The sequence below is a fragment of the Hyalella azteca genome, unplaced genomic scaffold, assembly GCF_000764305.2.
Source record: "Hyalella azteca isolate HAZT.00-mixed unplaced genomic scaffold, Hazt_2.0.2 contig14006, whole genome shotgun sequence".
NCBI lineage: Eukaryota > Metazoa > Arthropoda > Malacostraca > Amphipoda > Hyalellidae > Hyalella > Hyalella azteca.
The window spans coordinates 107451-122307 of NW_025943907.1; the positions used below are offsets into that span (position 1 = coordinate 107451).

At 37.4% G+C, this 14857-nt stretch overlaps 1 protein-coding gene across 1 annotated transcript in view; it reads left to right on the forward strand.

The window, feature by feature from the left end:
* The window catches only part of LOC108670810 (oxysterol-binding protein 1), a 56977-nt gene extending 44593 nt beyond the window's left edge, over nucleotides 1-12384 (forward strand). Inside the window, exons 12-16 of the mRNA XM_018158305.2 lie at nucleotides 152-302; nucleotides 3646-3815; nucleotides 4922-5061; nucleotides 5848-6089; nucleotides 6781-12384. Of these exons, the coding sequence (XP_018013794.1) occupies nucleotides 152-302; nucleotides 3646-3815; nucleotides 4922-5061; nucleotides 5848-6089; nucleotides 6781-6923 (846 nt within the window). The 3' untranslated portion in view covers nucleotides 6924-12384. The remainder of the gene's footprint in view (nucleotides 1-151; nucleotides 303-3645; nucleotides 3816-4921; nucleotides 5062-5847; nucleotides 6090-6780) is intronic.
* The last annotated feature ends 2473 nt before the right edge of the window (nucleotides 12385-14857 follow it).

Here is a 14857-nt window from a genome sequence, read left to right on the forward strand (position 1 = left end):
TACGCTTTTATAATTTCTTTTAGTTAAATAAAAAAACTTGCATTACTTTCTTGTTTATTTTGTTCATCTATGGCAGTGACCTATCAAGCGTACCTTCTCGTAATGTTTGTTTATCTATGACACTAATTGAGAAATTTCGCGTTTGTGGCAGGTTTCGCACCACCCACCCATCATGGCGCAGCACGTTGAGGGCGTGCAGGGCTGGACCAGCTGGCAGGAGTTCTCCATGTCTTCCAAGTTTAGGGGCAAATACCTGCAAATTATTCCTCTAGGAATAGCTCATCTCTCCTTCAAAAATTCCGGTGAGAAACTTGTTTATATGGCGTTACGAAATTTTAATGTATATTTTTTCTGATAAAACGTACTAGTTAATCCCAGTATTGTTCAGATTAATTTAATAATAATTGTAAACTTGTTTATTATTTTATTTATGGAATTATTTACTAGGTTATTTTGCAGTTTATTTGATCATTTATGATGATGATTCAATTAGAAGTGATAACTTTTGTGTTTGTATAGAATTTTTTGTGCAGAATATCTGTTAAGAAATTTCGTTGTACTTAAACTGGTTGCGGTGGTTTCGAAGGCAGAGGAGTGTTGATCACATCAGCTATACATTAAATATATCTAGGATTCTAGAAGTAAACTCGTCTTTATATCGAAGCAAATTATTTAGTACTCGGTACTCAAATAACACGATAATTTTTTTTATCGGTATTTGGGAACTTGTCGCTCTCGATCTAAATTCTAGGAAGACAACATTAAGCTAGGGGAATGTATTTAAAAATATCACGTTCAACGTCGTCGTAACTTTTAGAACAACGTAGAGCCCGATACCGATTATTGCTTGCGCCTTCATGAATGGTAAACAACATTGAACGGCGTCATTACATTTATAGAAATGTATAGAACGATACCCATCAGTCCTTGGGCCTTAACCAATGGTGTAAAACATTCAACGGTGTCTTGACATTTATAAGCACGTAATGCCCGATAACGGTTATTTCTGGGGCCTGCAGCAATGGTGACATTTTTTAACGTTGTCGTAACATTTAACGTAGTTACATTAACTTTCGTAACATTTACCATTGTAACATTTACCGTAGTAACATTTATTGTAATATTTAACGTCGTAATATTTACCGTCTTAACATTTATCGTACTATTTAGGTACCGTCGTAATATTTATCGTCGTAACCATTACCGTCGTATCATTTACCGTCGTAACATTTATCGTCGTGAAATTTACCGTCGTAACATTTACCGTTGTAACATTTATCGCCGTAACATTTACCGTCGTAATATTTATCGTCGTAACAACTATCGTCGTATCATTTACCGTCGTAAAGCCCGGTACCGATTATTCCTTGTACCAGTGGTGAAGGTATATCATCCTCATATCCTTTCTCCTTGCGGTCAGAGGACCGCTTGACTGTCCCTCTTTATGTTCCTGTCATCGGCAATCCACTTAGTGCGATACGAAAGTAAGATGGTGGACGTTGTATTGTCGAGCTGAAATTCTTGCATTGAATACCATTGAATTTCATGTTGCGGTGCACAAAGCTTGTTCAATAAAACCCATGGACTCTTATTTTGTGGCAAGCAAATAAGTAGAGTCCGTGAGCGAGCTTTGTGCCACGTTAGGGAGTTGCTACTGGACCTATTATGTCTATCCTTTGTTCTCTTCTATGTAAATAATGTTATCAAAGGATTGCGATGATTTTTATATAGTTTTTTTTCAGTTTACAATAAGTGATGCTGTCATCTATGTTGATTGGATTATTATTTTAATCAATTAATATATATTGCCATTAAGAAGAGCTTCCGTATGTGAGTTATTCCGCCGCGACGCGTGTCGTGACTGTGAAAGTGAGCAGGCTGTGTTACGGTGATGGTTGCTTGGTTCCTCGCATACTAATGCCTCTTATCTTATTAAATCTTCGTGAGGTTATTCATTTAAGAATTTTATCACCTATTTGTAGATCAGATTGTTGGGAATTCATTCGATACTGCCAAGTTTTTCAGAACTAAAATTTAAATTTTTTAGAGGTTCTTACACAGCGAAGCACAAACATACGTCTATTATATAGCACAAACACACTGATCGCACCATTTTCGACGTTTGAATTTGTTTGCATCACTGCAAATGTGAAACATCCATGTTTCGCTGTTTCAAAATTTTCTGATCTTCATGTCTGACAAAGTTCTAGTTATTCTTTGAAATGACTTAGAAATGCTTGTGAATGAAATGAGACGCCCGTAGATGCTTCACAAAAAGAAATGAATAAGATTTACCCAAATGGCGATATACTTCTTGCCTTTTTTGTGGGTCATCCTTACCCATGTTTTGCTCGACAAGAAATGGCGTATCAGTTCTACGTGTAGGAAGTGCGTCACTATTTGGACAATATGACTCATTAATTTTTCGAGTGTTTGCTACTGGGAAGAGCATCATTAGTGGTCGCGTGACGCGAGCCTCGTATTGTGTGACGTAGCCGTATACTTTCTCTGTATTTTCCTTGGGAGATTATCAAGTGATCATAATCTGGTGTGATACGCTCGGTCTTTCCATGTGTCTTGGCTTCCTTGCTTCGTCTTTATTATCTTGTAGTTGGTCTCGTGTTGTTAGTGTTCATTAGCGCAGTTGTCTTATGTGCTGCTCATACTCATTAATGTTCTCTGATTTGTTGAACATGCTCCTGTCATGTGCCTAAGCTTCTTTGCTTCTTCTTTTCATTATAGTTGGTGTCGTAGACTTCGTGTTGTTCGAGCTCATTATTTATATCTCTTGTGCTGCTCGCTTCTTAATTGTTTTTTGACTTACTGGTTTGTGTATGCCGCTTCGTTTCAATATGTCGGGCGCAGGCAGCATGCACTGTATTCAATATACCGCTTTTTTCTTTTTCTCAATTTTATTTTTTGCCCCATCAGTGTTATTTCTATAAATAAGTCGCATTTTTATTGTCCCTTTTACATTTCCATTTGCGGTCTTTCAATGTTTATTATATTTTTCTTTTTACGTGTAAAACTTCAACGTATTTGCTTAGCTCTATTACGAGGGGGTCCGTGTTCGCTAGACTTAATTTGAATTTTAATCGCAAATTTTGTACTAGGAGCTGCAACCCGATAACAAGTCATTCCTTCAATAGATTAATTTCTTTGTTTTCATTCACGGAGGGACTAATTTTTCACTGAAATTTGATTATTTAATTTTTTACAGTTTTACAAATGTGAGCTCAGGTTATCGCCGCCGCAAAATATGTTTTTACATGTAATGGCAACGGTAATGTTATCCGTCATGCAAAATATATAATATTCAATTCATACTCTCCATGTAATGTCAACGGTGCTATTATCCGCCGTGCAAAATATATTCAATTCATACTCTCCATTGATGGCAATGGTGATGTTCAGTGATTGGTCATTATTCGCTGGTGACAACGACGAGGATTTCGTAGCCTTGTGTAGTAAGTGTTCCGTTGAGTCCTGGTGCCAAAATGCATTCCACTTGTCATTAATACTATAGTGAAATCAATTCTAAGTCGCGAGATATAATACTGTAGACTTTCGCAGTAACTTTTTCGGTATATTTTGGTGACTAATTTAGTTATAGAAGGCGCATTATTCAGAATTGAATGGTTGCAGGTAACCACTACACATGGCGTAAGGTATCAACCACGGTGCACAACATGATCGTGGGCAAGCTGTGGTTGGACAACCACGGTGAAATGGAGATCATCAACCACACCACAGGAGACAAGTGTTGTCTTAAGTTCATACCTTACTCATACTTCTCCAGAGAAATACCTAGAAAGGTTCGTCATAGCTAGTACTTACCCATTATTTGTGTTTCATGGTGGCTTGCTTTTGTATTTCATAATAGCTTGTGTTTACCCATTATTTTCGGGCTTCGATTAATTTGGAATAATGCAACCTGGAGCTGGTAATTTTCTCTGATTACATTAGAAGTACGAGTCACGTTCCAGTAATTACAATTGTCTCTTCTTCAGTGCCAGGATATATGTATGTAGGCGCAGCTGTTAGGCGGAATTCTAGGAATGCTGGTTCTTTTATTCAAGATCAAACCAGTCTGGCAACTTGATCACTTCCTAAATATTAGCTAAATATGAAAGCAAAATCTAGTACCTATCGAATTTTAAGATCCAATATGACATGTGCAGTTGTGCCCCTATTGAATTTCACCTAGGGCATAGGTAACAGACGTACGTAGCTCAATAACCGCTTAAAAAGGCTTACTTAATCTAGGTTATCTTAGTATGTTTTTACATCATTAGTTTAGTTACTGATACAATACATTTGGTGCCATGCACGGAATGTTCTTTTATAAGAATAACTTTCATTCGCGCCTAACTAGTAGTCGCTTTTCAACAAACCTTGACTGCACACTACAAATCTATCATAATCCAGTACTCTGGGTCACTACTCACTTCTACTAACGATTTTCCATATTAAACATAACGATTGTCATATTAATCTAATTTCGCACACAAATGAATTCGATTTAAACAATAATTTTTAACAAATAGAAATTTATTAACTCATATTGCCTGAACCATGTAATGGAACGATAGCCAATTTTAGTCATGGCTAAATATCGCACGCGAACGACGGCAATCTGATCAATAATTACCAAGAAATATAATTTTTAACTTATATATTCTTCGTGTAGAATACGTAAGCGTCAAGAAATGTAATTTATGAACTTATATATGATTATTTTTCGTGTAGGTTACGTAAGCGTCAAGAAATGTAATATATTAACTTGTACATGATTTATTCTTCGTGTAGGTTACGTAAGCGTCAAGAAATGCAATTTATGAACTTATATATGATTATTTTTCGTGTAGGTTACGTAAGCGTCAAGAAATGTAATATATTAACTTGTATATGATTAATGCAGGTTACGGGCTATGTGGTGAACCGCGAGGGCGAGTTCAAGTGGTTCCTCACAGGCACGTGGGACGACCAGATGGAGGCGTGCAGGGTGGTCAGTGAGAGCACCGTCAGGAACGGCAAGCCCGTCTACGAGACGGACTCATTCGATTATTTGCTATCACTTGTGGATCACATCAGAATGCTATGTCAATTTCTCACCACCCCCCCACAGATCACCCGCTCTGGCGACTATATTGCGGCTATTGTATCTACAATACCTGTGCATAATATTGTAGGTGCAATGTAACACATGCACATAATATTGTAGCTCTTTCTATTGTAGGTACAATAAAAGTTACACACTAAATAATATTGTAGCTCCAATACAATACTTCACAAATTACATGGCTCTTGCTGCGCTCCATATCCGTTCCAATCCGCACCCAGAGTGCGAGAAGTGGGTACAACGTCTTCACGAAATTTGCGTGTCAGCTGAACGAATCTGGTACATAGATAATACTGTAACTCTTGTTACAATATTATTGCGCTGTGTACAATAATATAGATTATAGATCCTTCTACAATACAGCTTTTACAACAATAGCTGTCTTTACCCGCAGTCCTGAGGGCGAGAAATGCTACAACTTCACGGAGCTCGCGTGTCAGATGAACGAGACATGTACATATATAGGTAGTATTTTTACTCATGCTACAATATTACTGCTCTTTATATAATATCAAAATTCTTGCTGCAATATTATAGCACTTACGACAAAAAACTTTCTACACCCGCAGCCCCGAGTGCGAGAAGTACTACAACTTCACAGAGCTGGCGTGTCAGCTGAACGAGGCTGAGCCCGAAATGTCTATAATATTGTAACTCATGCTACAATATTATTGCTCTTTATGCAATATTAAAATTCTTCCTGCAATATTATAGCACTTACGACAAAAAACTTTCTACACCCGCAGCCCCGAGTGCGAGAAGTACTACAACTTCACGGAGCTGGCGTGTCAGCTGAACGAGGCTGAGGAAGACGTCGCACCCACGGACTCCAGGCACCGGCCCGACCAGCGGCTCATGGAGAACGGACTTTGGGACGAGGCTAACACTGAGAAAGTCAGGCTCGAGGAGAAGCAGCGAGCCGTGCGCCGACACAGAGAGAACGAAGCGGCCCTCGCGGCAGAGAGAGGTGCCCTGGATACTACTAGAGCCCATTACTATTTTTCGTATTAAAATCCCTATACTGTTTGTTGTATCTAAGTCCTCATGACATTTGTTGTATTAACGTATGTGTCTGTGAGTAGATGATGCTTTAAAGAGTATGACGCTACGCGTCGTGGGGGAGAGGGAAACTTTTCATGCGGCCCAATGAGGTGCCCGGGCTTATATACGAGGCTCATTCTTTTCCGTGCGGCTCTAAGTTTTCCTGAGCAAAATTTTATTTCATTAATTGCTGACTTCAATTATATGCCTATTGTCATATCCATCTCAATTCATGCAAGAGATTGCACCGAAGTTTGTTATGGTTTGTTTGGTTCGTTGATTCAAATTATTTTATCATCACATTTGTAGGATTGTCGTGATCTATACCGCTGCCGAAGAATGTAGCGGCATAATTTCAAGTGAATTCTTTACATGGGACGTGGCTATATTTGCTAGGCTGCTAATATCCATGAGTGCAAGCTCCATCCGATCGCCAACGTTTATTTAAATGCTTGTGTAAGATCAGTTGGAGTTACCGAGTGAAATTTATGTGAGATTTCACTTATGAGTACCTGGCATGTACTAGAAAGTTCTTAATTTTAAAGCGAGTGGAAGAAATGTACTTGAGATTTCACTTTTGATTATTCCGACGTTCATTAAAATTCTTTTAATTTCAGGAGAGGAGTACCCTTCGTACGAGGCGACGTGGTTCCAGAAGACCAGCGACGAGCTGACCAAAGGCATCATGTACACCTACAAAGGCGGATATTGGGAGGCCAAAGAGAAGCAAGATTGGTCAGCATGTCCGGACATATTTTAGAACGCTTGTCCATGACTTAGGCATCGAAACAACAAATATCTTGTGTTCCACTTAATTATGTGTGTACGGCCTCCAGGTAGGAATCTTCAAAAGCATCTTCTATTAGAAACTTATAGCAATCCTTCATTCTCAGACTATTAAGCATTAAGGGCTTTTGATATTTGGGGTTCTTCTTCTCATAAGACATTATCTGAGCTAACATTTTTCTTTTTTAGTATCATCTCAAAGAACTATAAGGAAATTCGATGACAGTCGGGAAAAGATGTCTTGTAGTAACTGCTGTGCAGAATGAACTTGTGTCGCTATGGGGTTGGGCTAACCGCGTGAAATTTATTGAATCGTAATAGCATCACCGGTCGTTTTCAAGCGCAGAAGTGTTTTAATAGAATTAAATTCGTGTTCAGTTTGTGGTTGGGTATCATTAGGAAAGTAAATGTTTTCTATAAGCGGTATTTGTATTGAATTTGAGTGCTGCGCTAGCGAGAGGGATTCTTAATTCAGAATTTGGTTTAATGATCGTAAATTCTTCTATGTTTAGGTTTCAAGCCTGTTCTTTGTAGGCACAGTTCTAAATGAAGAATGCGGTGCACTGATTGAGTAGGAGCTAGAGAACATTTTGGTTAGCGGGAATTTAATTTTGATTCTCCGAAAAGATTTATTTGCTCGTGAAAAGCTCACACGGTTTAAAGCCGCCGATGTATCTTCATCTTGTATCACACTCATCTTCTTTCAATGAGTTCAGTGCCTCAATGTTTGGTGTGTGTGATGGCGTCATTTCTCTGCCAATCTTCATTGCAGTTCCAGTTGAACAGAACGAAACATTTTCAAAGAACTCTATGTAAATTTTCATTGCTGAAATCGTGTATAAATGATTAAAATTTTCACAGACCCGTTGCAATTTTATCGTCTTGCATAAGTTATTCTTTCGGCAATATTTCCGAGTTCATGTAACTTGATGAAATTTACATATTCCATGAAATTCATGCGGTGCTTTGTGTATAAGAAGCACTGCATGTTTCTACCTCCGAACGCGCCCAAAGTTTTCTATTGAAAACGTTTTGTTTTATACTAAGTCGTTCTTGGAGGACTAAGAAGCAATTTTTTGGAACCTTTATTTATAATTGATTTCTTATGACTGCCCTTTCATACTTCTCTAATGTTTCGCATTATTTGTATTGGGACTAGAATTAATTTATATATGGACTGTAGATATAATATTGTCTTGCACTTGGGCTTCAGGAACACGATGATATATGCCGAAGTATTTAATGATCACTTTAAAAGAATTAAAAGAATCTATGTTATGATCCCGGTATTTCAGCGAGGTTATTATCTTCATAAGCGTTTATCTTTAGGAAATAAATCTGCACAGATTTACTTCTGGTTGAAGTCTGATCTTGTGATGTCAGATGTTGATGTGGTAGGAGCTTTATATGTTACCTAAAGTATATATTTTTACTTGGGCAAATTAGAGATAATAAGTTTTCCGGGCATATCTGCTTCAAGTTCATTAGTAATTTAGCATCTTCGGTTAGACGTTACTTCTTTAGATAGATATTTACCTGTCACTATGCCTTCTATTTGCTAGTACTTTACTTACCTGCTTGAGTTGCATAAAATGGACAAAGTTTTCTCAGGCAGATAATCTGTTCAAATCGGTATAGTGTTTCTGGCTAATCGAGCGAAATTTGTTATTGCTGCATCTCTCGTACTGCACAGCAGCCGCTCGGCTGAGGGTAAACAAATGCCTTTACAGAACCAGCTCGACTTCAATAATAAAAGTGCATTTTATTTTGAACACACAAGTATTGTTTTAAATTGTTACTAGAGTCATGGCGATATCAACGACGATGCATTTTTCATCAAGTTTTCAAGCTCAAAGTCGATCAAGCAATGCTTAACTACAGGTCTTATCGGTTCCTTCATTTCCTCAAGCCTTTTGACCTTGTCTCTTGAATGGTCTTTTTTCCCTCTGTTTTCCTCCAAATACATTTGGCATCTCTTTCTTGCCTGCCTAATCATAATAGCATCTAAAGTTGAATAAAAATGTAAGTATTTCACTATCGTCCGCCTTCTTTATCATTTTGTCATGCGTCCGACGTTTGGGTCGACGCAAATACGCGTGCAATTGTAATACAAGAAAGGCATTATGTTTGTTGAAGACTCGTCTCTTAGCACATGCTTCTTATTTACGAAAATAGCTCATATTAAGAAAAATCACTTATATTAATAGATATATATAATTCGTCAAATTGTAATAAACTTTCATTTTTGCTACGCTGTAATTTCTTCTTCTTAATTTCGAAGGGCACTGTTGCATCTTCTCTTAGATATTATATTGGAATTACAGGTAGCATTTATGTATCTCCAATTATTTGGACTTTATTGTTTATCGTTAATGAAGTCGCACTGTTTTATTACAAACTAGTTCTACTGAGTTGCTGCTAATTTTATATTCATCAATTCGTTTTTCATTAAGGAATTGATGTGCGTCGATATTGGGGCCTAGGCTGATTTCGGTGTTCACTAGTTTTGAATCACTTTTTAAAGTTAATAATAATTTGAGGTTGAGATAACATGTAATTGTTAACTGCTGTTCAAAAGGCGTCATACCCGATGGTTGAGTCAACTTCTGCGTGCGATGCGGACAAGATCGTCCCCGTCGCTGAACCAGTGTACCATCAGTTGGCTGGAAAGAACAAGTACATACAAATTTAAAAGAAATTCATAAGCAAAAAGTAATTTGAGTCTTGTTGTTGCAGTAGAAAGGTTCCAAGCACATCAGTTTATTGTAATATGATGACGTTCACTGTTAAACGCTTGATATTGATAACGTCATTGTCGTACATTATGTACGTAGATAGATACGCAGCACTAGTGTTAAGGGAGGATTCGAAGTGGAAATGTTCTTGCACTGTTTAAGAAAACACTTTATACAAATGACGTAAAATAAAAATATTTATTCCCAGTTTTAACTAGAAACCGAACTTTTACTATAGTTATTGATTTAATTATTGTGAGTTTATGCGTGTACATTTTTTTTTTCTTTATCAACTAGAGTACAATTACATTGCTTTTACATTGAGCTTTCCATGATAAAAGCGTAACTAATTTGTCATCTTTAGAAAACTATAAGTTGGTATATAATATACTATATTATGTTTATAATTTAAATGTTCTCATCTACGGACCGAACCACTAGGGAGAAAGCCGGCCGTCCTCGCCTAATATCATTTGATGGAATTATTGTTCTTGAATTATTTTCTGAATTCATTAACTGTAGGATTGACATTTCCATATCAGGAACCAATTCCTGAAAGCATTTTTATTTAGTTTGTCATCATTCTTTTTTTTTTAATATTGTTTCAAGACAATTCCGCACTAATTCAGCTCCATTTTTGTAACCATTTCTTCGTGATAGTTTGCCGAGTTTGTTCTTGTTGACTTCATACTACATAACTTTTTTATTCGAAAAAATAAATTGCTTTTTGTCTGTAATGCGCCCGATGGTGTATATTTGAACTAGTTTACCGATAAACGGATAATGGATTCACTAATAATTACATAATATTTCTACTGTTGGCATGGTTTCAAATTTCAGTCTCTTACTCTTTCAATTACAAATTTAATTATTACTGGTCTGATTGATGATTGAGCTAAATGATCACTTATCATTTAAGCAACCGTTCTCGAGCTGAATGATCACTTGTCATTGGTCTCAACGTTCCTGAACTGAATGATTACATATCATTCGTCTCAACGTGATAGAGCTGAATGATCACGTGTCATTCATCTTAACGTTGCTGATGTAATGATTGATATCTCATTCATGCCAAAGCTCATTAGATCGTCTGACATTTGACTAGCGAGAGGCCCAAGTTCTTAGCGAGAGGTCATGCTAGTTACTTATGTTGTTCTCTTCCCAAGTTCAATTCTTTGGTAGAGCTAGAAAAAGGCCATTTTCAATATTTAATGTATAATGTTAATGTTAAGTTAGTTAATTATTCTGGATAGTTCCATCTTTGTAGGCTCAAAATTATAATTTTGTAGGTTTTAAATCAGTCTAATTTCATTATTGTTGTGTAGGTCTTTGTTTGGTACACTTTTTTTTTATTATTGTACAGGTCTTCGATCGGTATTATATCGGCTCCACAGCCTTCAGGCAGACCAGTGGCGTATTGTCTAATTGATGAATATGAATTTTTGCGTGGCGATATTGATTAAACTTTATACTTCACTAATTTTTTTCGTCATTTTTTCGAGGAAATATGATCGTCTATGAGGAATATTTTGAAGATCTATATGAGAAATCTTCATATTTCATATCTTGATACTGTGTAACGAATATCTTTCCAGTCTACATTTTATTCTATACATGCAAGTAATCACGCGTTATAATGCAAATTAACGTACCTACGTGGCTTTCTTGATGCATGCCCAGGAAAATTAGGAAACTGTCCAAATAGCGATGCAGTTTTGCCCTAATGCGGGAAATATTTATCCAGTTTGTCCCGGTAAAGAGGCGCATCAGAGGTACGCGCAGATTGTGTCACTATGTGGATAATATCGTCCATTCATTTTTCTAAGTGCATCTACTAAATTCCGGGTCTGGGTCGTGGTATCGTTGCTTCTGTTCATTTATTGTTCATTTACATTCAATTCCTCAGAAACCTATTTCAGAGAAATGTGTGAGACTTTGTCTTAATAGCGATACTTTTTACCTCTATGTGAGTCATCTTGGCCCAGTATGGCCAGGTGCGTATATACTGTGTATCAGAGCTACGTGTCAAAAGTATGCCACTATTTGGACGATTAGACCCATGCATTTTTGTGAGTGCTACGACGAAACAGCCGCCTAGGTAGGGGCTGTTGTCTTTCTCCCCGATTCTATTTATGGTGAATAAATGTACTTATTTATGAATGAAGTGCAGCTCAATTAACCCATTGAGGCATAACTCAATATCCTCACTTATGGAACTGTAACCTATCCATCTAATTTTCCTCGTCTTCTTATTGCATTGTTCTTTTGTACATAAACCTTTAATTTTGTTTGCGCCTTCTCACAATTATTTCCCCACGAATAACTGCGTCGACCAAGTAAGGTGAATAATTTTGCTTCTATGAAGCTGGTGCCTATGAACGAATGGACATAAATGGAGCAACGCTAACGTTCGTGTGCGTCAACGAACGTTTACGTCAACATTCGTGTACATGCCATCAAGAATATTCCTTTGTATGATATACTAATACTTATAAAGCTTTTGTGTGTGTCGTGATACATCCGCGTCTCGTATGTATTATCTATCTTTGTCTTGCTATGACAATATGAAGTGTATATAAAGTTATTATTGATCTTAGGATTTGGGCAATTGCAAGAATGTCAGGAATGTTATTCCGTGAATCTTTTTACTGCGATGTTTAATTGATTTTGTGATATAGCAATAAACGTGTATGATCTTCATATAGTTATTTGCTCAATTGAACCTATAAATTTGGTGGCAAGAAGTGATTCCGCGATAACGGATATTAAGATGGTAATAAAATAATTTACATGCACACCCATTTCAATGATTGAGAATTTGTTGCTGATAAAATAATGATCAGGAATTATGTTGCTATTACTCGACTAACGTCCTCATTGTGTAAAGCCGACCTTACGTTGAGCTTTGGTTGAATGCGCAACATTGTTGCGGTTCCCGCGTGTCTAATCTTGTCCCGTACGGAGCGATGCTATTTTATCTCAGTCATAATGAAACAAATCAATACGAGTTCGCATTTAGGTTGGAAATCACTCACTTAAATACTGATCTAATTTATATTTTTTCATGAAAGAAAACCTACGGGCGGAAGTTGAATTCATATTGAAGCTCCCACGGTTCCAATAGAAACTGTCGCTTGCGATTGTTGCATACGCGACAGGAGTGAAAACAATCAACAGAGGCCGTACCTACTATTGCCCCTCGCTCTAGTTCACATAACGGTCGGTGTCTCGTCTGTGATTGGTTGGTTTTGTTCGAAAAGCCGTCACTGATTGGCTATCGAAGTAACGAACTCGTAACTATTTTTGATAGCACGACCTGAGGACTTGGACGTTACTCCAGTTGGTGGGCATCAAGACGCGCTTCTATTGGCACACGAGCTGTGCAAGACCGCCAAGTCAGACGTCAGCACCTGGCATCATCAGATTAAAACACTTGACGAGGCTCGATTGGATTGCATTCACTCGCGGCCATTCCTGAATTATCGAGAAACGAAGCGCCTTTACCTTGTGAGGTGCTCGAGAATCGCGTCTGCCGATCCTGAGGACCACGTATAGTGGCAGGATGGCAAGCACTACACGCGAGCACGGAATATGTCGAGAGCAGCGCACTACAGACGTGGTCTGGAAAATCTGTTATCGGCGCCAATTCTGTTCACATGGAGATGTTCCAGCATCTTGGTCGAATTTGAAACTTCCAGGTGAGATTTAGTGCAGTTGAAAGCAGTATATAGATGGTAATTACTGGTTTAGATGGATAAAATGACGTCAGGATTTAATTGAACCGATCATGGAGGTCATCTCAAAACTTTCTGCCCTTTATTGAAAACGTTCGATATTAAAGAACGAATACGGATGAGAGAATGAATCTTACGGCGGCCTTTACACGAGTTGCAAATGCCTTCAGATGAAATTATCATCCCTCTAAAATTTGAGGTTGTTCTTGAATTTCTAAAATTTGATGTTGTTCTTGAATTTAACACCCAATTTGTCCCATTTTGAGCATCTTCGTTGAAGCTGGCAAATAAAAAAACAACTTTAAAGCATCTCACTGCGATTAAAAAGTGATATGAGTGAACATAACGGAAAAAAGTACTCGTTCAAGGGTTTGGTTACACGGCATGTTGGCTTGCCGTACAGAAGAGACAGAGAAGCGAAATTAAAGAAAGCTGCTTGTAGGAAACTTAACCCCACAACTGAGCCCCGTAGTCAGACTATTGATTCGACAACTAATATAAATTCATGGTAGGTTCCATGTCCCCAAAAGCAAGTAGTGAAAATGTTTAAAAAAATTCAGCATTTGATGCACAATGCTCGATCGTTTAATATGTTATGCTTTTAAACTTTGTATCGTTCATTGCTAGACATAACTTTGTTCAGTGATGAGCGAAATTGCGTCACAGGTTAGAAATTTTATCCTTAGGTCTATCCTGCTGTGAAAACTACACTTCTTAAGTGTCCGAGAATTCAATTTAGGTACAATTTTATTCAATAATAATTCACTACAATCTTTGGATATGTAGTCAAACCTATACACACATATGTTAACATTAATATGTTTACCAACACCAATTAACCGCCAATAATGCCTAAAAAATATAACTCAGTACTCACTGCGGTGAGTGACAGAGTGCGCTTTTTCTCGTCGACGAAAACGTGAAGTCACGGACGGACAGACAGACGAACGGACAGATATGGCGATCGAGCACAATAGCGCCTTTTTCCCATAAATGAGAAAATGCGCTAAAAGTGTCATCATCGAAAGTACTAAACATGAATCAAAATGTTCCAACGACTGAGTCGTTTAACACATTCCCCGCGTATTGTGCCATATGTGTACCAACAATGATTTTCCATTGCTGTGTATTGGGACACCAGTGTACCAAACGCCGTATTTTACGCAGTTTCGATAAAACACATGTAACTCGAAATTTCGTTTTATAATATTTGTGTTCACACGAAAGGTTGATTGCAAAAATTGTGAAATCCGGAAACTTAACGTGTTGATAGTAAATACAATTAAATAAAATTTATATTATTATACAATTAAACGAAACAAAAACTTAAAACATGAAACGGCTGAAGAGACAGTGTCAAATTCCTCAACTTCAAACGATATGCGAATAAACTTTGAACATTCAACAAATTTGAGTACATTCTTACGGTTTTGAACTAC